Genomic DNA, 24,299 nt, shown 5'->3' with positions numbered 1-24,299 from the left:
CCGACCCCCTCATTCATTCTTCTCACCTCCATGGGACCATCGACACCGTCGCTGCGAAAACCACCATCACCAGTCGACCCAACAAGATCTCGAAATCCTAGCTCTTCTTCGAGCTCTCAATGTACTCCGACAACATCGTGAAGAACGACGACGTCGTTTCGTCCTTCGTCTTCATCACCATGACCAAATCCAAGCCGTACGATTTCAGAGTGCGACGTCATTTCGTCCTTCATCTTCATCACCATGACCTGAACCGGAGCAAACGTTCGATGCCTCGGACCGTGAGGGTTTGGAACTTCCTCAGCTCGCAATGCAGCCGTCGCCATGGATTCAGGGAAGAGAATGAATGTAAGGTGCCCATAAACTTTTTTTTAATTATTTTTTTAAATTGAGTGGGTCGGGGGTTGAGGGAAGGAGAGGGTTGGATTTGCAGTGGAGGCCAAGAAGGGAGAGAGAAGGCAAAGGCATCGAAGATCCAGGAGTAGGCTAAGGTGTTAGGCCGGAAAGCCAACATCATCATGCTCGCCATGTTTTCCGACAACGCCATTAAAGCAGCTCAAGCAACTCAAAAAAAATTAATTTTTTATTCATTTTTCTAATTCAATTTGAAATTTTTGGAAATTGGGTGGTTGTAAAATCAATTGGATTTGGGGAAATGGGATTTGTGTACAAGGTGCAAGATAAGGAGGAGGAATAGGGGGTGGGGTTAGGAGAGGAATGGTGGAAAAGGTGGTGGTTGTGGAGAAGGGGGACAAAAATGGGGGAGAGAAAAATGGGAGTTGAAGAGGGTGTTGCAGAGGGAAGAAGGAAGGGAGGTGGAAGACAGGTGAGTGGGCACAGGTGGGGATTTGGTTTTTTTTTTTTTAATTTTTTAATTTAATTAATTATTTTAATATTTTTAATGACACGTGTATGACACGTGGTGCCACATCATAGTTAACGGAAGACTTAACAGTTTGACTAACGGATGTATGAGACCGTCTCAAAATTTACATTTTAGGTATGACAATGGGACGAAAAAAACTTGACGTACTTAATGTTGAAAACTACGAAACATGATGGTAGTAAACAGTCTTTTGCCCTAATAAAAAACATTAGAACATTACAGAATATTAAATGTTCAAAAGATTTGCAAAATTAAGGACATTGGAACATTAAAACATTGGAACCTTGCACATTTTCTTTAATAGTTTTTTAATTAATGTAGAAGTGTAAAAAAATATATAAACGCTCGTAATGACCAGCTTTACAACTTTCGTGAAGAGCTTAACTTTGAAATTCACCACTATAATCATATAAATCATAGATCAAAATTTAACCATTGATTGTTGTTTACATTTACGCTTCAGTTGCATGAACAAAACATTTCAAGGAAAGTGAGCAAACAAGCAAAGGGGAGGAAGATCATTAAACTTTCATCTTGTCTCCATCTTGTCTCCAGTCTCCGTATTTTCGTTGCTAAATCTTTTTCTGGAAAGCAAAGTATGAAAGATATCCATGGCATACACGTTTACATCACAAAGGAAACTTACTACACTGAAAGCACAAAGAACATTATATTAAAAAGTGTTTCTCTCATCCTCTATGTAAAAAACTTGTAACATGATGGCAAGTATAAACTGTTATTCCATTTTCTTCACACCTTGTCTCTATTTTCTTCACAACTTCTCAATGTCTACATGGGTAGGAGCATAAACAATAAGAGAAGATTTCGGCCAGGAAGTAAGATCTAAAGTTGGGAATAATCCACTAGAAAGTTGGAAGTTTTCTTGAGTTCAATAAAAAAAACGTGAGAGACCAGTAAGATTTATATGATAGCAGGTGGGATTGCATGGAAATGAGCAGTCAATTTGCTTTACCACATACCAACTAAAGTACCAATCACCCATAGACTCCGCAATTGTCTATGAAAGTTCAAATCAGTCAGAAAAAGTAGTTTAAAATGACAGAAAACCATTTGTTTTCCAATAAAGGAGATGATTAAAATTTCCACACCTTATTGTTTATTCGTGGAGAAGTGGGTGAATGCCATGTCTCGGTTATCCACGTCTGGCAATGAACATAACATGAATTTATAAACATTCCTCCTTCTCTATTTTTTTGGAATTCAGTCAGTGCTTTCAGCATAGAATCACGGAAACCTGTATAAAATAAGTTGATACGTTAATCTGCCTCAATATTCTGTTTATAATTACACTTCATTATAGAATGAATTACAAGGACCTATCTGTGGACCCTATTTTTCGGTTGACAAGAAGCCTGAAGCTAGTGAAGCTACAAAATACATGTAAGATGAACCAATACTATAATCCCCTCGTTTGACAATGTACATCTGTGAAGTTGACGTTAGTAATGCCCACTCTTGCAACTTGCAACTGTAAAAGATGCTGGTTTATGGTCCACAAACTCTAGGATTCTTAGGGTAACATTTTTCATAGGATATTTTAAATGCAACGTGATGAGAAGACCCAAAACTTCCTGCTCATCACAGCATGCAGTGTGCAAATATGCTGGTTTATAGTCCACAAAAATCTATAGATGGTTACGATCAACCACTTGAATTAACAATTATCAGATCATTGGGGTAGTAGCGCATGAAGAGTTGATCACAAGCATGCATAACTACGTAGAGTCGGAACAGCACAGTCAGGCAATAAATAATTTGGTTTTGACAAATTTAATTACCATCTAGTGTTTTAAGCTGGCTGGGATTGCAATTGTGAATGTTCAGTTTACACTTTCTCCAATAGCCATGTGGATCCTGCTGCTTCAGGTATCAAGATATGTTGTACCTAATGTCATAAAATTAGGAAACGAGAAAATAATGCAAATCAATTTCTGATAAGTAAATGAAGCTTGGGTTCTGAAGAAAATTACCTGCCAAAAATCATAAGCTGGGTTGACAAGAAACACTAGGGTATTAATGTGTTTAATAACTTCTTCAGGAAGGAGACACTGGTGCAGAAGTTCACAACAAAAAATGGGGGTCTTGTGTTATAAATCATAAATGGGCAGAAAAATAAGAAGCTATAAAATTTGACTATTTGGCACGATTTAGTGGAAAAGAACAACTACCTTAGCTGGTTCCATCCTCGAAAGACAATCCTTGTGCAAACTTTTTGATAAACCCTGACAGCGCGGCAGAAAAATAAGCAAGAAAAAGCGATGAAAGTACTGTTTAATGACTAATGTCCTAAAGCTTCCCGCTAAAGATTTAATTTTCATTTAATTTTCATTAGGTGATATAGACCAAGATGAATGAAACCCTTTCTCATATATGATGTGTCAGACTCACAAAAAGGAACAAGCAGATGGACCCATATAAATTAAAAACATATCGACTAGTTTTTACATCTCATAATCAAATGGTGGATCCTGCAGATCTGATAGTATCAGCATTTGATAGTAATTAAATTTCTACAAAAAAACATAAAGAGTGATAAAAAAAATACAAAGATTACATAAACTAGTAATTAATAGTAAAGATCAAAGCTAACCTGAAGGATGGCAACATCATTATAGAAAGACCTCATCGCCCGATGCTGGAGAACATCTTCCCTGAAATGTAGCAAACAGAAAATGGCTCAAAACTTGCCCTTTCTCTTTCTCTCTCTTCATGTCCTTTTCTTTATGAATTCACTATACCGTGCACAGAGGATGGACTAGATAGGAAAAAAAGGGAAAAGCATCATACATGCAAAACAATTTAAAAAATCCTACTGTAACTTGATAGGAAAAATTTCAATCACTTTAGAAAAATGTGGTACATAGGAGTTCCATTTTGATAGGTCTCATTCTGACGTGCGAAAATGAAATATAGAATCAGTTAACTGATTTGGATCCTCTCCTGAGCCAATGGAGAGATCCTCCTGACCAAGCATTGTGGGCCATTGAATTTTTATCCAACTACTATAATTATTATTTCTTTAAAGGGACTCCATCAAACGGCCCACAATGCTTGGTCAAGAGAAGATCCTCTCCATTGGCTCAAGAGAGGATCCAAATCCAACACACCATCATTTTATCACTACTACAATATTAGCTTTAGGTGTCGGACGATCCTGGCGGTTAATAAGCCATTCTAACGGATAAAAGCTATCCGACACATAATTTATTTACTGTCGGATTAAAGTTACTTTCTGTCGGATTTTTTTCCTGGCGGATTTAACCCTCAGTATTTTTGAATTCTTTTTTTTAATATTTTTAACATATTCTGGCGGTTTTTAAGTTAATGGTGGCGGTTATAACCGACAGAAATTGACTATTTTATTATTTTATTTTCTGGCGGTTATTATTTTATTATTCTGACGGTTATAACCGACAGAAATTGATTATTATATTATTTAAAATGTTATATTGATTAAAAATAAATAAATAAATAAACAAATGGTTTAAATATTTTTTTTTCACTCACGGTCCCGTTACCTAATCTCTGAATGTTTTTTTTATTTAGATTTTTTACACATGCTATCTTGGAGTATATACAAACATATTTGACTGTTGGATCGTTGAAACTAGTTTTGTAGAATGCATATCCTATCAAATTGATAGATTTAACAAACACTTAAGAGTTAATGTTATACTTCCATTAAATATAAAAAATTATCCACTAGTGTAAATATTTTAAATTGAAGATCGAATTTGTTCAATCCATTCTTATAGGGTCGACGAGTGTAGCTGTAAAAAATCATCAAAATCGGAGCTAAAATAATCGTTAAATTGTGATTTTTCGTATATAACCGTCGAAAACTTTTGTTTTGTTACCTAATCTCTGAATGTTTGTTTTTTGTGATTTTTTAGGTATGCGATCTTGGAGTATATACAAACATATTTGACGGTTGGATCGTTGAAACTAGTTTCGTAGAATGCATATCCTATCAAATTGATAGATTTAACAAACACTTAAGAGTTAATGTTATACTTCCATCAAGTATAAAAAATTATCCACTAGTGTAAATATTTTAAATTGAAGATCGAATTTGTTCAATGCAGTCTTATAGAGTCGAGGAGTGTAGTTGTAAAAAATCATCAAAATCGGAGCTAAAATAACCGTTAAATTATGATTTTTCGTTTATCCGTCGAAAACTTTTGTTCTGTTACCCAATCTCTGAATGTTTGTTTTTTGTGATTTTTTAGGTATGCGATCTCGGAGTATATACAAACATATTTGACTATCGGATCGTTGAAACTAGTTTCGTAGAATGCATATCCTATCAAATTGATAGATTTAACAAACACTTCAGAGTTAATGTTATACTTCCATCAAGTATAAAAAATTATCCACTAGTGTAAATATTTTAAATTGAAGATCGAATTTGTTCAATGCAGTCTTATAGGGTCGAGGAGTGTAGTTGTAAAAAATCATCAAAATCGGAGCTAAAATAACCGTTAAATTATGATTTTTCGTTTATAACCGTCGAAAACTTTTGTTCTGTTACCCAATCTCTGAATGTTTGTTTTTTGTGATTTTTTAGGTATGTGATCTCGGAGTATATATAAACATATTTGACTATTGGATCGTTGAAACTAGTTTCGTAGAATGCATATCCTATCAAATTGATAGATTTAACAAACACTTCAGAGTTAATGTTATACTTCCATTAAGTATAAAAAATTATCCACTAGTGTAAATATTTTAAATTGAAGATCGAATTTCTTCAATACATTCTTATAGGGTCGACGAGTGTAGCTGTAAAAAATCATCAAAATCGGAGGTAAATTAACCGTTAAATTGTGATTTTTCGTTTATAACCGTCAAAAACTTTTGTTTTGTTACCTAATCTTTGAGTGTTTTTTTTTGTGATTTTTTAGGTATGCGATCTCGGAGTATATACAAACATATTTGACGATTGGATCGTTAAAACTAGTTTCATAGAATGCATATCCTATCAAATTGATAGATTTAACAAACACTTAAGAATTAATGTTATACTTCCATTAAATATAAAATATAATTTATCCACTAGTGTAAATATTTTAAATTGAAGATCGAATTCATTCATTGCATTCTTATAGGATCGAGGAGTGTAGCTGCAAAAAAATCATCAAAATCGGAGCTAAAATAACCGTTAAATTGTGATTTTTCGTTTATAACCATAAAAAATTTTTGTTCCGTTACCTAATCTCTGAATGTTTGTTTTTTATGATTTTTTACGTATGTGATCTTGGAGTGTGTACAAACAAGTTTGACGGTTAGATCGTTGAAAAACGTTTCATAGAATGCGTATCACATCAAAACGGTAGATTAAACCAACACTTAGAGTTAATATTATACTTCTATTAAGTATAAAATAAGATTTTGTGGTATCAACTAGTGTAAATATTTTAAATTGAAGATCAAATTCATTCATTGCATTCCTATAGGGTCGAGGAGTGTAGCTATAAAAAAAATCATCAAAACCGGAGCTAAAATAACCGTTAAATTGTGATTTTTCGTTTATAACCGTCGAAAACTTTTGTTCCGTTACCTAATCTCTGAACGTTTGTTTTCTGTGATTTTTTACGTAAGTGATCTCGGAGTGTGTACAAACAAGTTTGACGGTTAGATCATTGAAAAAAGTTTCGTACAATGTGTATCACATCAAAACGGTAGATTAAATAAACACTTAAGAGTTAATGTTATACTTCCATTAAGTATAAAATAAGATTGATACACTAGTGTGAATATTTTAAATTGAAGATCGAATTCATTCATTGCATTCTTATCAACAATTAAATTTTAATCTATGGCTTATGGGATTATAGTGTTAAATTTTGGAGTTGACATCTGCACAAAAGTTGTAGATCTTATCATTACGAGCATATATATATATATATATATATATATATATATATATATATATATATATATATATTTTTTTTTTTTTTTTTTTTTTTTTTATTTTTCACTTCTACATTAATTAAAAAATTATTAAAAAAACTTAATACAATAATAGCAATAGGATTTAATCTAAGTGATCGTGTGTTTTGGAGGGCTGCCAAAATTTTGGCATGGCGCCTTTTATTTTCAGCTTTTCATTTTCAAAATTTTGACATGGCGCCCAAAAACTTGACTCTCTTCAAAGAGAGCGCCATTTGGCTCTCTCCTCTGCAAACCCGAGCCCAATTCCACCTTTTCGACTCTAAGTGCATAAATACGAGAACCAAACCTTAGCCGCCTTCATCACTTCCACAAATCCTAGGCCAGCACGAATTGCAGAGCCCATGTCCTCTTTTTTTTTCAGTCATGCAAGGATAGAGCAGATCATGCATCTCTGATTCCGGAATCTCCACCACCATGGTAAATCTCCGATACCCAACCCACTCTCCCGTCTCTGAATCGAATCATTCGCTGTTAGTTTATGTCTCCAAAATCTCACTACCTTTTATGGCTTTTTCAGGCTGACGTTGAGAACAAGCGGCGGCTGAAGTCTCAAAGAAGAGAACATTCAATAAGTTCAGCTTCACGGGCGTCGGTTTGCTCTTCTCGACATGTCCACTGATGAGCTCATCAAGCTCTTCCTTGCCATAGCTCATAGAAGGTAATAAACACATGTCTCGATTCAATTTCTTGGATTGATTTTTGTTGGATTTGTGAATTGGGTTTGAATTGGATTGGATTGGATTGTGTGTTGTCTAAAGATTGGATCTAAGCATGTGTGCTGTGGTGGGTGTGCTGGTGCTGTCGTGACTAAAAGAAGTAGAAAAGAAGGAAAAACATAATGAAATTTGGCTTCTGTTGCAAGGATCTAAGCATGTGTGTTGTGGTGAGTTTGTTTTGGCGTATTAAATTTTTCATCCATTATGATTATCTTATTTGTCTATTGGTAGCATCCTTGTATATCATGGTGATTTTGACTGGGGTAGATGTCTCCTTGTAATGATATTCTGCTTTGGATCAATGTTTAGGTGGGATGCAATTTCAGCTGGCGTTATGCATTCTAGGGAGAGGCATTTGTGATGAAACTATGCAGTGTTTGCAGCTTACCATTTATCCCTTGAAACTTCCTTCCTTGCTGATGAGGGTGCTACTCTGCCCAAGAGGACTATGAGACGCATCTGTATATTTTTTATTTATTATTAATATATGTTCTGTCGGTTTTATCCGACAAGAATGATTTTATTTATTCCTTATTATTATAATTTTTGTCGGTTATAACCGACAGAACTTGTGTCGGTTTTAGTCTTTTCTGTCGCTTATTTCCGACACAGAATACTCTAATTTATTGTTTATTAATATATTCTCTGTCGGTTATATCCGACACAATTTCTGTTGGTTTAGAGTATTTTCTGTCGGAAAATTCATTTCCTAACGTAGGCAATTCTGTCGCTTATTATATCCGTCACTACACTAATTTTCTGTCGGATTTTGCTTAATTTTCGACAGTGTTATACATTTCGTGTCGGTTTTTAAACCGACACTAATGAGGACTTTTGTAGTAGTGTATGAAATTTAGGATTTAGGAGATATTAGATAGAAAAGAAAATACGATCCTGCAAGTGTACGTAAAGAAATATGATCCTTGTATAATCCTAGAAAGGTTTTTGTTCGGGCAAAGATTTCTCTGGAGAAGGTCTCTAGACCTCAGCACAGCTCCCCAAGGGATTGACACTTTGGACGTGTATATTTGGTAGTCGGGCTCTTGCTTGCCTTGTGTGCTGCAATAAGAGCTTGAAGTTAGTTCTGAAATGTGCCTTTGTGGGGCTTTGGGTGTAGGCCTTGAGGCTCACAATCAAAACTAAGTGATTAGGCGTGCCACTGCTTTCTTAGTATAGCAAATTTAGAACAAGTGTGTTTCAAGTCGATTACTTGCACCCCAAGTTACTCAAACTTCTTGTTATCAAAGGATTGTCACAGATGAGTTAAGTTTGTATTAAGTTCTTTTCCTACCTTGTAAATAAGAACTTTTAGTTCATGATCTTGTATGTTTGAATGGAGGGAGTCCATAGCCTTTTAAGTTATTTGTTTGTTTCCAAATTGCTCTTAATGAAAACATATCCATTAAGTTAACCAGATCCAGATGCAAATGGAACTTTTAAAATTGGAAAACAGGTGGAAATAACTTGAATACATGTTGTAGAATGCATTAAGTAATAGATCTACTAATTCATAGAACAAACAAAGAGAATCGGGCAAGATTTCACCTTGTCTGGCAAGATTGAACTTTTTGCAGCCACTTCTCTTTGAGTTTACAGGGTTTGTATGCTAAAAGGGGTGTATGCTAAACATGTTTACACAAGGGAATCGATACTACAACACTAAGGGAGGTAGCATAGCTTTTATACTAGACAAAAGATAACTTTTATGAGGAAACTATTGCTAAAGAGATTGAATCTGAGTTGATTTTAGGCTTGAAGAGTACGAACTAGCTTGAGAGCAGAGTTTGTATGCTCGTTTGTTTGATTGGTTGAGTGTCATTGTCTCTGTTGTCTCTTCTTCCTTTTATAGACGATTTGGCCCGAGGGTCATGGCATTGCTCTTGCCCGAAAGCTCTTTGAGAGTAGTGAGTCATCAGCATTATTTGTGGTGCCACTAGAAAGTGCTTTTTGGCTGATAGTAGGTTGGTCTCCATCTTGTCACTTCCATCATAGACACGTGACTTATGTCTTGGCTAAGAAGGCTTTAGTTTGCTTATGGGCTCGATGCTGGGCTTCGGGCAAGTCTTCTTTTAATTTGGCATCCTTGAGCTTTCCTTCATTTAAACCTAATATTCAAATATTAACCCAAACAGTTTCATCTTGAACAGTTACAATAAAAGTCATAGGCGCCGAAGGCACTAGTTCGCAAAATACATACTCGTCAAGGAAAAAACCTGCATCAGCAAGACATTTTGCAATTGCATCCTTAGGCAGGAGACGCCGAAAGTCATCACAATTTATAAGAGTCGCTAAGAGCAACTTCACCGTTGCAAAGACCCGCTAGGGCTATTCACTATTTAATCCACCCAGTGAACAGTAACAGTCTTTAATGAACAGTAACTGCATTTTGCATCTCCATCCCTACACTGAATACCTCTGGCAATAGGCAATGAATTATTAGTATTTTTTTTATAATTAATATTATATTATTTAATTTGTATAAATTAATATTATATTATTAATTTATCTTTTCCTTTTGGAAATCTCTTCCTATCTCTTGAAACTTCTACCATTTTTTTTTCTTCTTCCTCCTTACTCTCTCACTCCCCTCTCCCTCATTGTCTTCCCTTTTTTCTCTGGCCGACCGTCTCCCTCCCCGCTCTCTTTTTCTCCCCCATTTCTCCCTGTTTTCTTCCTCAAATGAGGAAGCTGCAGATTTTGCACCTGATTTAGATCGAAAGACCAGCAGGTCTTTCTTCTTGTTCCTCAAAGCAGAGAGAGAACACGGCAAATTCGAAATCACAAATCAAATTTCTACTATAATTTATGTTTTACAACTTCAAATTTGATTTCCTTTTTTCCTACAAATTTCTGGAAAAGAGCACTGCAAGGTAATTGACTTCTGGGTTTACCACATATTTTGATATTTTGTGTAATTGGGATTTATAAGCTTTAATCTTTGAATTGAAGTGTTGTTCATGGTGGATTAAGCTTATTGAAAGCTTAACTAGACGAGTTCATTGCTGAGGCAAAGAGTGGGTTGGGTTCGCAGGACGAAGATCGACGAGAGCTGTTTCTGATTTGATGATTGGATAAGGGGCTGCAGCTCATGTACGAAGGAGAAGGCAAGATTTAGTGACTGGGACTCCTATCTAAGGCAGTCCAGTCCAGTGAGATTTAAAGAAGCCAAACAAACGTGCCCTTAATGGTTAAATTTTGTTATTTTCGCTATGCTTGCTTTCTGTTTCGTTTTTCCAGAATTCGGCGAGCTCTGTGACCAATCCTGGCCAATCTCGACCATGGTTGTTACTCATAGTGGTATAATCTTGTTCCTTTTCATTTTAGCATCATTTTCGTGCTTAAATTACAATTTTTAATGAAGTTTTAAGTCGAGATCGAAATCGGGATGAATCCCTGCTAAATATTCCGGTGTTCTCCCTCGAGGGTTCCGATGACCCATGTTTTAAATCGTGGCTGACGTCACCCTGATGTCAGCCTTGCATCACTTGGGCCTCAGGCTCTCGGGCGGTTGATTCTCGCCTGGCCTGTCCACCGGGCCTCCCCTGAGCCCCATCACCCGCTTGAGCTGGAGCTGCTAGCTGGGGCAATTGGGTTAGAGCAACAGCCGGTCCACCGAGCTATTGAATACGGTGGAGTTTCTCTAACCCACCGGCAGAGCATCCTGAAAGAAGGGGTTGTAAGAATGCCACGTATACATATTAGTAGAAATAGACCACTCATTGTAATAATCTCGCTGAGTAGCTTTAAATTAGTTCACGCTAGAAAACAATACTTCTCATTGAATCCAAATGAAACCCTCGCTCTCTCAACCTCACCTCACTCTGCTCTCTCGTCCTCCGCCGATTTCTCTCTATCTCTCTCTTCCTCCCTATTTTCCATCTTGGAATCTGGCCACACCACATACCCGCATCACACGAGTGAGTCACCGACTCTCTCTCTCACTCACTCTCTCCCTCTCGACTGGCCTTTTCGAGCTCTCTCTCTCGACTTCTCACCCCTCACTGAAAAACACATCATAGGTTTCATTGACGCCCTCTCTCTATCTTTCTCTCTCTATCTTTCTCTCTCTTCTCTTTCACCTCCACAATCCACACTTTCTTTCCGTTGCAGAAATGGAAAAAATGGCAGCAGCTTGTTACTTTTGCTTCTTCTTTGGTTTCATTTCTTTTGTGGGTAACATTTGGTTGCTTTGGGCAATTTTGCTATGTTTATGTCTAATTTTGTGATGATAATGTTTGAACAATGAATATGAACAAATTTAAATTTGAATCCCAACTTTTGGGGATTCAGGGGTGGAAATAGGGTTTTGAAAATACCCTAATTTCATTTACGGCTGGATTCCTTTGTATCCCGAACGCGTACCGAAATCCCCAAAAATTATCGAGAATCTCGAAATTCGAGAATACCAAAATTTTGGATTTCGTTTTTAGGAATTCTTTCCTAGAAAGAATTGGCTCAGGATTCGTGTTACCATTCGGATCGGGATATCGATCCGAACCACCCCTAGACGGGAAAGGATAGACTTTCATTTATTTAATTTAAGTTTTTTTTTTTTTTTGAGCTAAGAAAATTCTTATTAATTATTTGACTCTATGTGACACCCTCGTTGTTTTTCGTCGTTTGATTGCATGATTGGTATTACTTGGATTGACTGGATTTGGATCCCACTGAGGAAAAAAACATAGTAGTCGATATAAAACCAATCTCTTGAAAGGAATCTCTTGAATTATTATAAAACCAATATCTTGAAAGGAACTCCAAAATGCTCTGTTTGTAGTCGATATAAATGAGACTGGTTGGGAATTTCCTCTAGATCTGCACTCAGATGATTGCAACGTAGTTTTGTATTTGTCGAGAGTTATAATATGAGTCAATTTCTCACTGGAATTGTCATGGGGAGTCTTTGAATTGCTGCATAATCCTTCATTATGACTGTAACAGCCATTGGTACTCACACAAAGAGCTTTTTCTAGTACAGTTAATTGTGGTACAATGCATGTTCTTTTTGTTTTCAACATACAATTCATGTTCTTATTTGACATATTTTGGGTAGAATTAGAAAGACTTGAGTTGATAAAAATGTTTCGGAATTAGGCTCACATGCATCGTGTTGGATCAATAATACAGCAGAAGCAGTTTTTTTTTCAAAGCACAACAATACCAAACCAGACTTGGCACAATTTATAGTATTCTAATTTTTCTTTTGTTTGGTGTTGAGCAAAAGAAAAGTAAATTGTATTGAACACATCCATTCACTTTTATGTAGGAAACGTTTTCCACTTGGGTGAATATATAGGTTTGTCTACTCATTTTTGGAGTATGAAACTCCCCACGTAGCTAGGCAAACTTACTCCGTTGCACAATTCAAAACTTGTGGTATTTAAGAAGTTAAATGAAATCTAAAGCGTAGTATCAATGGTGTGGTGGTTGGATACCCCTCGGATGATGCCGGAACCATTGACTTTTCTTGAGGAATACATCCTCATTTTATAGACATTCATCATACCATTTCCATGGAGTTGCAACTTCTCATAAAGGGTGATTTGGAGAAGTACTTCATCTTAAGCTAATTCCTCAATACACCTTATCATTAAATTTACGTTATGTCAAAGTGATATAGATTCATACTTGATGCCTATAAATGGATTTTACATACTAGAGAATTGATTTAACATTGAATGCTTTGTTCAACAGGAATGAATCCTCCTTTTACATACATTCATTATACCATTTTCAGAGGGTTGTAACTTCTATTGGGTAGTCTTATCTAAGATGCATCACTTATAGAAAGGTTATAACTGTTATGATAAGTTATACTTTTTATCATACAATTTGGTTATGTGTGTATCAGTACATCATTCTTATGGTCTACCTTCATTCGCCAAACCCACGCATACTAAAACCAACATCATCGTAATCATTTCCAGGCATTTAAAAAGTGTAGTTAGAGGCACTGAAGATGAGTTTTTTTCACTCCATATAAGATATGGTGACAGAGGAATTCAAAATTGAACCTGACAGAGGAAAGGAGATGATGTTTAAACCTTTTAAATTTGAAAAATAGCTCGAAACTTTTCATCAACCATGGTCTAAACATATTTTCCTCACAAAATATATACTTATTTTTGAATTAATGGTTAGTTACAGATAACTAATAGACAAAGTGGTACTTAAAATTTTCCAGTTTGCACAATAATTCATGCAACCTAAGAGATGCTTATTTCCACAAGAGCACTATCCGCTGGTTGGGGGAGCTCTGTGTTGAACTGCGTCGGGAATTTAGAGACCACAAGTCGTAAATCGTCGGTCACGAGAGCAAAGACTTCAAGTTTAGCGTGGGACTTGACAGTTTTGGCTAAAATGGGTAAGTCGGAAAAAGAGGTAGATGCCGCCGCCCAACCTATAAGTTCTTCTCCATAAAAATCACGTTTTGCAAGACGTATAATGCCTGACGAGCCACTTCCTCCGCCGATACCACTTGTCTTGTAGGTAAGTACACTGCCCTGCGTGATGAAAAGCATCTTATCCAGTGGCTCCCCCTCTCGAATAATATAGCTACCATCAGCATAGTTAACTGGCTCAAGGTGCTCCATGATTGCATCCAACACTTGTCTGTCTTTGTTTTCAAGCCCTGGCAACTGGGGTTAATTCATACATGTAATTAGAAACTTAAGAATACATCGATAAGATTCTGCGCAGGATTATCTTCGTCACCTTCAATTGCTTCTCTTACTAATTGCGAAATCGCAGATTCTACCCCCCCCCCCCCTCCCCCTTTTAAGACCATATTCGGATACCATGAACTCTATCCGTGGAAATATGACTCCCACCCTCTGCCATATCTGAGATGTTCTGCTAATTGCCTGCATAAATGTCTACACCACAACATGGAGGTTTGAAATTGAGTTTATTAAATCCTGAAAATTACATGCATATATGTAGAAACCACTCAACGGAAAATGGATATATACAAAATGTAACTCATCACCGACCTGCAAATGTCCAAGCAGATATATGAATAGTAGCATGCCACTCATCGAAATAAAAATTACAAAGACGGTTTCCCAATGCATAGGTACCACTAGTGTTGAGATTTGAAGCAAAAGAACTGCATAAATCATTGGAGCAAATGTTACCCGTGTACTGTGAAAAAAATTCATGTGCATGACGCAGTATCTAAGAATAAAAATACTTAAGTAGGACAAACCTCAGATTTTATAAGCCCCATGAGAAACACATCAAGAGTTTTTGAGGAAAATCTGAGGTTCCCACTATGCCAAATTGGAGAGAGTCAACGAATATACCAAAATTGTATACCTTTGGATCTGGTGGATTTGTTGGACATAAATCATTTAAAAGTGTGACATTTCTGAACATAGTTGTTTGGACCCGAATTTGCACTATCAGCCCGCGCAATCAAGATAGTTGAGTGAGCATAGTTTCACACCGTCAGATGAAAAGTGAAGATAATTCATTTTATTATTATTAAAGGATAATGTTATGGTGTTTTATCATAATTATCTTTTAATAGTAATTTATTATGAAAGATGAGATATATATTTCCAACTGGAAACATGGCAGCACAAGTCAAGCTGACTTGGGTATTCTGGCGTGTGAATGTGTGGTGCAAACTGATTATTGTTTATTTAAAGTATGGTGGGGATCAGGATACATGCATGGGTAAAGATTATGAAGAAGCCTAAATAGGATAGGATTAGATTGGATTGGATTGGATTTTGTTGGTGATGTGATAAGCCTAGGTTGAGATGATGACACAACAAACCTAGGTAGACTATACTTTTTGTGTGATTGAAGTGAAGGTTTCTGCTGGAGGTTTTTTTAATAAGATCAGAAGCCTAGGTGGATTAGGTTTATGATGTGGTGTGATAAAGCCTGGATGTGCTTATTTTGTAGGTCGCAGAAATTTAAAGGCCACAGATCAAATTTTATTTAGCGAGTTAGAGTTGCAGTCAAACTCTATCTAGCCGTGCCAAGCAAGTACATCAGCCACTATAAATACAGAGTTGCGAACAATAGGAAAGGATCTCCAATTAAACACACATAACTGCCCTGCGCAAATTCTCTCAACAATCTTGAGATTTTTTCTTTTTTCTTTTTCGCTGACACATCTTCAGTTGGCATAAACAGCACTGTCGCCGTAGAATCAGCCGATCTCGCAGCATCTTCAGTTGGCATAAACAGCACTGCGTCGAGGCCGACTGGTTACCTATCCAAGTCTCGGTCAAGAAGGATTTCCGAATCCTTGTTGGTCGAGGTCATCTCATCAGCCTTCTCGATGAAGTGAGGTGTTACGAGTTACTACATTCGGCACATTGGAAGCCGAATTTGATATTGAACTTCGCTAAGTTAGCAGCCTTGTCTTCAGGCTCTAGAACCCGAAGGCCGAGACAAGTTCCTTCCTCGGCTCAATCGCAAGACGCATAAGTCAGCCACGCACCCAACACAACATCAACATATTTTACTCCTCGGCCGAGCTCGGCCGAAGAGTTGGCATGCCCCACACACAACCGAAGGATGTAGTTAGCTCATAAATTACTCGGCCTGCGCGCCACGTAGGCTTGGTAGTTTTTAGGGTTAACAATAGTATTATCACATTGTAAAGTACTTAAGTCGCATCCATTTTCACTTCGACAAGTAGAGATCCAACAACCTATCTCTTGTTGAACAAAAAAAAAAATACCAAAATGCCCTGAGTACCTAACAAATGATGAACTACATTTGTAACTCAACAATATTTACCAGCAACTAATGCAGCAGTTAAAATAAACCAAGATAAGACGATTAACTTACATGGCTAGTAAGGATGTACATGATGAAATTTAGTACACCTGGAATCCATATTTTCTTGTGCTTAGCAAGTTCTTTGCTATCTTCACGTGTATCCTTGTTAACCTCCATACATATTCTGTACATTGGATAAACTCGTGCAACATATTGCAATATAATGTGTGGGTTCAAAAACTTCATTCTATTCAAAGATCTTGAGTTCCTCGTTGTCCGAAAGAAAATTAGAATTACGATGTACAAAAATGTAAACCAGTAACTAAACTTAAGTTTCGTGTGACAAGATCAGCAAAATCAAATTATCCTAATTCCTGATATGACTTAAGAGATTATGAAAATAATTTACCCCAGAAAAGTAATTGGCTTACTTGTGGAATAGGAAGAACAGCTAAAATGTTATGTATTGGGGATTTGGATGGGATTCCCAATTCCGCAAAATCATCTAGGAAATCTTCCAGTAAGCTCAATGTGCACCACGGACGCAGCACATGATAGATGATTCTAATTAGATAAAGGAGACCTGCAATTGATCGCAAAACAATAGCTATATTCTTTAATTTTTCGTCTAACGTGAAACACTGGATATTTTCATTGATGATGGGAACGTACAAGAACAAAGGGTCCACAAGCGTAGGGCCAATAATAACCATCAAAATTGGAAGTACGACCAATACAGTGAACATTGGCAGGACTATACAATCTATATTACATTGTATTGACCACTTTGATCCATCTCCTCCATCTCTCTTGCCATACTTTCCTTTTGCAAGCTCTAAAATTTCCTTCTCTGACAGCCTGAACAATTAATACACAAGAATTAAACATGAAATTCTTTTATTCGATTTGTTTTTTCCTATTTCGAACAACCATGCACATTGATCTGATGCAAAAATTCTTTGTTTTAATTTTAAAAGAAAAACAAATATATGTTAGAGATATTGAAAGAAATATGAAACCTTGTAAGATCGATTAAATCATCATTAGAGCTCTCCTCTTTTGGAACTAATTCATCAGAGTTTGTCATAACTCAACCTTACTGAGTTATGATGCGTACAAGATCCTCTAAGCTATCAAAGACCCGAATGAGAAGCTTCTTGAAGTTACAACAAAGTCCATACGTTAACTACAACCACTTCATGATGGAGAATAAGTAGGCTAGGAGTTGAATGGACAAGTTAAGGGGTTGAATCCTCAAAGATGGAACTAGAAGTGTGATACCCTACATTTGTGTTTCAATTACTTGACTCAACTATGTGACACCATCATTCTTTTTCGTCGATAAATAAATGAAGACAAAGAAAATGGAGAGGTAGGATGCTCTACAAGGAACGGGAAAAATTGGAGGGAGAAGAAAACTTGTTCTGGCTATTTTTTTTTTTTTAAAAGGAAAAAGAAAAAGAAAAGAGAAAGGTAGGGTGCTCCACAAGGAACGGTAAAACCGGAGGGAGAAGGGAAAAAGAAAAGAAAGGGAGGACAACCAAGGAGAAAAAAAAAATAGTAAACTGTAAATTTCGACTCTTTAGCCAAAATGGTTAATGGGAATTGAAGAAACCATCAGTCCAATGGGAATGTTGTTTGACAAAACTATTCTCAATTTAGCGGAGATTTCTCACAAAAGAACCAAAATGATTGACGGTGGACAATCGCCAAAACCACTTCTTGATTGACCGTGAACAATCTCAGGAACCACTTCTATCGATTTTAGATCGCAGATACCAAAGTGAGGAGTTATAACAATCTCATGAACCACTTTTGATAAAAAAAGCCCGTAAATTTTAATTTTTAATTTTTATTACTTGATTTTGATTGAATTGTTTATTTCAAAGATAAAGGTTACCTTTGTATTACAGCCTTACATATGGATGTAATTATCATGATCAATGGATAATGAACATATTTTTATTAGAGGTAAGGTCCATCAAGACATGTGAATCACATTTTTATTAGATAAATGGTATAAATAATGGTACAAATATATGATACAAATTTATGTTAGCATTTGTACCGCATTGCCTACTCTGCAAAACAGAAATAAAGTAAGAGGTATCGTAACAATGAAACCGCTTATAATCGTACGTGATTGACAATTTTGAGGTATTCATTAGCTACGATGTCTCTTGACAACATTTGAGGTGAGAAAGATGTTAGATGCATTGTAACACAATTTTGTCACATGGGGAAGACATTTTGGACAATACCAAACTAGCTAGTTTGCCTGAGGTTATGAAGCATGGATATCATATTGCACCATTTTGTGTTTCGGAAGTTCAATCAAATCAAGGGAGCCCATATTCTTCAAAACTCTTTCATAAAAGTAAGTAATTACTACAATGTTTTCCAATAGATGTTTGAAATCCCTCTTTGCTCCTTAATAGTCATTTTGAGTCTAATTTGCCTATGCAATTAACTGTTTGTGTTACATTTTTCCCTCCACTATCAAATCCAACTAAAATCTGTTAAATTTGATGATGTAGCACATGTGATGTTCACTTTACGAGAGACAAAAATTTGTACCAAAGAGTGGGCCAAGATTAGCAAGACAAATCAGGGGATGTTGTAGGAGGTGTCTTATGTGTATGGGTCCGCACGGAAGCATGGTCCGGACCCAGAATTCTCACACAAAACGTCAGCAAATTTAACATATTTTTTTATAGACTTAACAGTGGGAGGCAAGGCAAGACGTTAAAAATAAAATTCAAGAGCAATTGAAGATAAAATGACTCTCAAGTGGTAAGGGGATCCAAACTACAGAATGCATGTGAAGTTCTTCAAAGTCTCAAAACTCCCCAAATATTTCCTACGTAGTTTCTTCGGGGACATCCGATAAAATTTGAATGATTCATCTATTTCCTATGTAGTTGGCAACAAATTAAATGAAGTGATACTCCGTAAAGCCAGGCATCTTCCTCACAGGGAATGCAGGTTAAAACCTTTGGTTCCCAACCCCGAGAGAAACAGAAATATAAACTTTGGGGAAAATAAGCAAAGGATATAATCATAAAATTGCATCGAAAAAAAACAGTTACTACAAACGCAAGGATGAGAATCCAGAAAGTAAGGTACAAAGCTGTTTAAGAAGTATCACTACTACATTGAAAGGCAAACATTTCATCTGATTGATAGAAATTGCAGGATGCCTTTCTTCTCTATGTAAACAAGTGAAAATGTGATATCAATGTATAAACCATTTTTTCTCTTCGTTTTCCCTTTTTATGCTACACACCTTCATTGTCAATTTCTACAGATGGACCTACCAGAAAGTTGGATGCGTTCTTGAGTTCAATCAACCTCGTGAGAAAGCAGTGAAATTCATATGATAGCAGGTGGGATTGCATGGGAATGGACAGTCAATTTGCTTTACTGCATTTCTACCGAAGTACCAGTCGCCCACAGACTCTGCAATTGTCTATCAAAAGTTCAAACCAGTCAGATGACAAGTTCAGTATGAAAAATGACAGAGGACCATTTTTTTTTCAAACAAAAAAGATGAGCAGATTTTGATGCCGTAATGCCAAACTCGTGGTATTTAGGCACTCAGTTGCATGAACAGAAACATTTATAAGAATACAACGTATATATACATATACATATATATGTATATTTTGAAAACCTCAAGGAAAGTGAGCAAACAAGCAAAGGGGAGGAAGATCCTTAAACTTTCATCTTGTCTCCAGTCTCCGTATTTTCGTTGCTAAATCTTTTTCTGGAAAGCAAAGTACAAAAGATATCCACGGGATACATGTTTACATCACAAAGAACAATTACCACATTGAAAGCACATAGAACATCATATTAAAAAGTGTTTCTCTCCTCTATATAAAAAACTTGTAACATGATGGCAAGTATAAACTGTTATTCCGTTTTCTTCACACCTTGTCTCTATTTTCTTTTCGTGATTGATAGACACCCTCCTTCTCAATGTCTACAGGGATAGGAGCATAAACAATAGGGGAAGATTTCTGCCAGGAAGTAAAGATTTAAAGTTGGGAATAATCCACTAGAAAGTTGGAAGTTTTCTTGAGTTCAATAAAAAAAGGTCATAGAGCAGTGAGATTTATATGATAGCAGGTGGGATGGCTTGGAAATGGGCAGTCAGTTTGCTTTACCACATTCTGACTAAAGTACCAAGCACCCACAGACTCCGCAATTGTCTATGAAAGTTCAAATCAGTCAGAAAGGTAGTTTAAAAATGACAGAAAACCATTTGTTTTCCAATAAGGGAATGAGATGATTAAAATTTCCACACCTTATTGTTTATTCGTGGAGAAGTGGGTGAATGCCATGTCTCGGTTATCCACGTCTGGCAATGAATATAACATGAATTTATAAACATTCCTCCTTCTGTATTTTTTTGGAATTCAGTCAGTGCTTTCAGCATAGAATCACGGAAACCTGTATGAAATAAGTTGATACGTTAATCTGCCACAATATTCTGTTTATATTTACACTTCTTCATAGAACGAATTGCAAGGACCTATCTGTCGACTCTATTTTTCGATTGACAAGAAGCCTGAAGCTAGTGAAGCTACAAAATACATGTAAGATGAACCAATACTATAATCCCCTAGTTTGACAATGTACATCTGTGAAGTTAACGTTAGTAATGCCCACTGTTGCAACTTGCAACTGTAAAAGATGCTGGCTCATGGTCCACAAACTCTAGGATTCTTAGGGTAACATTTTTCACAGGTTACTTTAAATGCAACGTGATGAGAAGACCCAAAACTTCCTGCTCATCACAGTATGCAGTGTGCAAATATGCTGGTTTATAGTCCACAAAAATCTATAGATGGTTACAATCAACCACCTGAATTAACAGTTATCGGATCATTGGGATGTAGCACATGAAGGGTGGGTCACAAGCATGCTTAGCTACATAGAGTCAGAACAGCATTATGTGTATGTGATTTTCCTGGACAGTCGGGCAATATATAATTTGGTTTTCTCAAATTTAATTACCATGTAGTGTTTTAAGCTGGCTGGGATTGCAATTGTGAATGTTCAGTTTACACTTTCTCCAATAGCCATGTGGATCTGCTGCTTCAGGTATCAAGATATGTTGTACCTAATGTCATAAAATTAGGAAATGACAGAAGAATCCAAATCAATTTCTGATAACAAGTAAATGAAGCTTGGGTTCTGAAGAAAATTACCTGCCAAAAATCATAAGCTGGGTTGACAAGAAACACTGGGGTATTAATGTGTTTAATAACTTCTTCAGGAAAGAGACACTGGTGTAGAAGTTCAAAACAAAAAATGGGGGCTTTGTGTTATAAATCATAACTGAGCAGAAAAATAAGAAGCTATAAAATTTGACTATTTGGCACCATATAGAGGAAAAGAACAACTACCTTAGCTGGTTCCATCCTCGAAAGGCAATCCTTGTGCAAACTTTTTGATAAACCCTGACAGCGCAACAGAAAAATAAGCAAGAGAAAGCAATGCAGGTACTGTTTAATGACTAATGTCCTAAAGCTTCTCTCTAAAGATTTAATTTTCATTAAGTGATATAGACCAAGATGAATGAAACCCTTTCTCATATATGATGTGTCACACTCACAAAAAAGAACAAGCAGATGGACCCATATAAATTAAAAACATGTCGACTAGTTTTTACATCTCATAATTAAATGGTGGACCTGCAGATCTGACAGAATTTGATAGAATTAAGTTTCTACAAAAAACATAGTGATAAAAAAATATAAAGATTACATAAGCTAGTAATAGTAAAGATCAAAGCTAACCTGAAGGATGGCAACATCATTATAGAAAGACCTCATTGTCCGATGCTGGAGAACATCTTCCCTGAAATGTAGGAAACAGAAAATGGCTCAAAACTTTCCCTCTTTCTCTCTCTACATCTCCTATTGCTTTATGAATTCACTATCCTGAGCACAGGGGATGCACTAGATAGGAAAAAAGGGAAAAGCATCATACATGTAAAACAATTTAAAAAATCCTACTGTAACTTGATAGGAAGAATTTCAATCATTTTAGAAAAATGTGGTACATAGGCGTTCCATTTTGATAGGTCTCGTATTCTGAGGTATGAAAATGAGAGAGTAGAATCAGGCAACACCATCATTTTATGAAATTTATGATTTAGGAGATATTATATGATCCTGGAAGTGTACACAAAGAAATATGATCCTTGTATAATCCTAGAAAGATTTCATCTTGAACAGGTTCACTAAAAGATGTAGGTGCCGAAGGCATTAGTACGCAAAAAACATACTCATCAAGGAAAAAACCTGCATCAGCAAGACATTTGACAGTTGCATCCTTAGGCAGAAGATGTCGAAAGTCATCACAATGTATAAGAGTCGCTAACCCACCGGCAGAGCATCCTGAAAGAAGGGCCTGTAAGAGTGCCACTCATACATATTAGCAGAAATAGACCACTCATTGTAATAATCTCGACGAATAGCTTTCAATTAGTTCATGGTGAAAAACAATACTTTTCTTGCGGAGAATGGTATTACAATTGCTGGACCAATCATATCATTATAATATTAATGAAACCAGAGTGAAAAAGACATCTTGTATAGTCATAATCATCGATACATGCATAGAAAATTTCTAATGTTTAAAAGCTGTGAACTGCAGTTCATATTATTCAAATAGAGCTTAACCGAAGTAACCACGAGATACCTGTTTCCCTTTTGACAAGCCAATTGACAAGAGTTCATCCATAACTGCTTCCCAGATGAGCTGGCCCCTAAAAAAAGGTCCTGATCCATTCTATGAAATAGAAGAACAGCCAATGTTAAACTAACAGCTTACATTCTTCCGTTTATAAAATTAAAACAAGGCAGCAAAATCTCCAAACACAATGCACCTTAGGCTCATTTTCCGGGTGGCCAGCAAAGGACGCGCCATCACAGTATCTGATTTTGACTTTGTTCCAGTTAAAGAATTCTACAGAATGCTCCAAACAATGAATTGATACACATCAATTAGATGGCCAACAACTTAGATTGAGCTAGAATTACAAAATGAAGCGTTACGGGAATAAAAATAGCAGCCAAATAAAATCAAGCTTACCAGGATTTTGTGATGGATGAGAGCTCAAAATCCCAGAAAAGGGAACTCGACGATCCATGTAATTAGAAGACCCTAGTAGAGTACCTTTGCGCCAAGAACACGATTCAATCGAATTGCACCAACCTCCACCCTACATTTTCCATTTTTGAACCAAATCCATCACACAATTTTCCATTCTAAACATAAAAATCTACTAGCATATGCAAATTCACTGAAATTGAATGGAACAATTTGTATTAGACCTGTAAAAAAGGCACAGGGATAGAATTTTGACCTCAATGTGAAGCAGCCAATTGTTGGCGCCGGATCCGAATCCCTTCCTGAAATGGTAGCCAGGGGCAGTCCCGTCCAAACAAACTGCAAAACCAAAATTCAAACAATTAGGGCGGAGAGAGAGAGAGCGAGAGAGAGAGAGAGAGATCAGAAAGTAGAGGGGATGGGATTGAGTACGGGCGCCTCTATCTTTGGCGTTGCGCAGCAAGGTCAAGTCGACGAAATCGAAGGCGGCGGCGTTGGGAAGAAACGGGCGGGAGATTTCGGAGTCTGGTTCGTCGCGCCAAGAGTTGGAGAGGAGAGTGAGAGCGAAGGCGATAACGGTACATCCGACGGCGGCGATTGCCCAGTCCTTTTTGGCCCACCGTCGCCACCATAGAAGGCTGCGAAGCCTGGGATTCGCCATTGGCCCCGCCATCAATTGGCTGACTGCCTCCGGTGCTCTGCTGCCGCAGTCAAACGGACACTGCAAAATTAACTGCCAGTTTTCAATAAGACAAGAAGCTTTTTTTTGTTTTTTCTTTTTGGTTTTTTAATTTTACTTTCATTTTTTTTTTGTTTATTTGTTTTTGCTTTTCTTGCAAGAAACAATGTTTTAT

At 36.6% G+C, this 24,299-nt stretch overlaps 1 protein-coding gene, 2 long non-coding RNA genes and 1 pseudogene across 5 annotated transcripts; 1 reads left to right on the top strand and 3 right to left on the bottom strand.

Annotated features, from left to right (window-relative positions):
- Window positions 1–1,775: 1,775 nt before the first annotated feature.
- Window positions 1,776–24,240, bottom strand: LOC126620256 (pectin acetylesterase 5-like). Of its 3 annotated transcripts, none has more exons than XM_050288770.1 (12): window positions 23,878–24,171; window positions 23,702–23,784; window positions 23,428–23,557; window positions 23,222–23,301; window positions 23,035–23,124; window positions 22,619–22,743; window positions 22,128–22,188; window positions 21,735–21,788; window positions 21,537–21,614; window positions 21,343–21,448; window positions 1,996–2,141; window positions 1,776–1,904 (listed from the first exon to the last, which is right to left on the bottom strand). In XM_050288770.1, exons 1-12 carry the CDS (start codon window positions 24,116–24,118, stop codon window positions 1,776–1,778), a joined length of 1,323 nt encoding a protein of 440 aa, XP_050144727.1. In that variant the 5' UTR covers window positions 24,119–24,171. The 3 variants fall into 3 exon arrangements, with proteins under 3 accessions (XP_050144727.1, XP_050144728.1, XP_050144729.1); XM_050288771.1 differs by lacking the exons at window positions 1,776–1,904; window positions 1,996–2,141 and adding exons at window positions 19,376–19,789; window positions 20,630–20,775 and having other exon boundaries at window positions 23,878–24,236; XM_050288772.1 differs by lacking the exons at window positions 1,776–1,904; window positions 1,996–2,141 and adding exons at window positions 20,349–20,534; window positions 20,630–20,775 and having other exon boundaries at window positions 23,878–24,240.
- LOC126620270 (uncharacterized) lies at window positions 2,771–9,810 on the bottom strand. Its single transcript, XR_007622320.1, has 4 exons — window positions 9,792–9,810; window positions 3,498–3,558; window positions 3,076–3,129; window positions 2,771–2,792 (listed from the first exon to the last, which is right to left on the bottom strand). It is a non-coding gene; the product is annotated as an uncharacterized LOC126620270 (long non-coding RNA).
- Window positions 7,086–8,165, top strand: LOC126620268 (uncharacterized). Its single transcript, XR_007622319.1, has 4 exons — window positions 7,086–7,279; window positions 7,380–7,520; window positions 7,621–7,745; window positions 7,888–8,165. It is a non-coding gene; the product is annotated as an uncharacterized LOC126620268 (long non-coding RNA).
- On the bottom strand, window positions 13,611–17,427 carry LOC126620250 (cyclic nucleotide-gated ion channel 1-like; annotated as a pseudogene).
- Window positions 24,241–24,299: the final 59 nt, after the last annotated feature.

The sequence above is a fragment of the Malus sylvestris genome, chromosome 4, assembly GCF_916048215.2.
Source record: "Malus sylvestris chromosome 4, drMalSylv7.2, whole genome shotgun sequence".
NCBI lineage: Eukaryota > Viridiplantae > Streptophyta > Magnoliopsida > Rosales > Rosaceae > Malus > Malus sylvestris.
The sequence above is the reverse complement of the archived record's forward strand: the minus strand, read 5'-3'. Positions and strand labels throughout refer to the sequence as shown.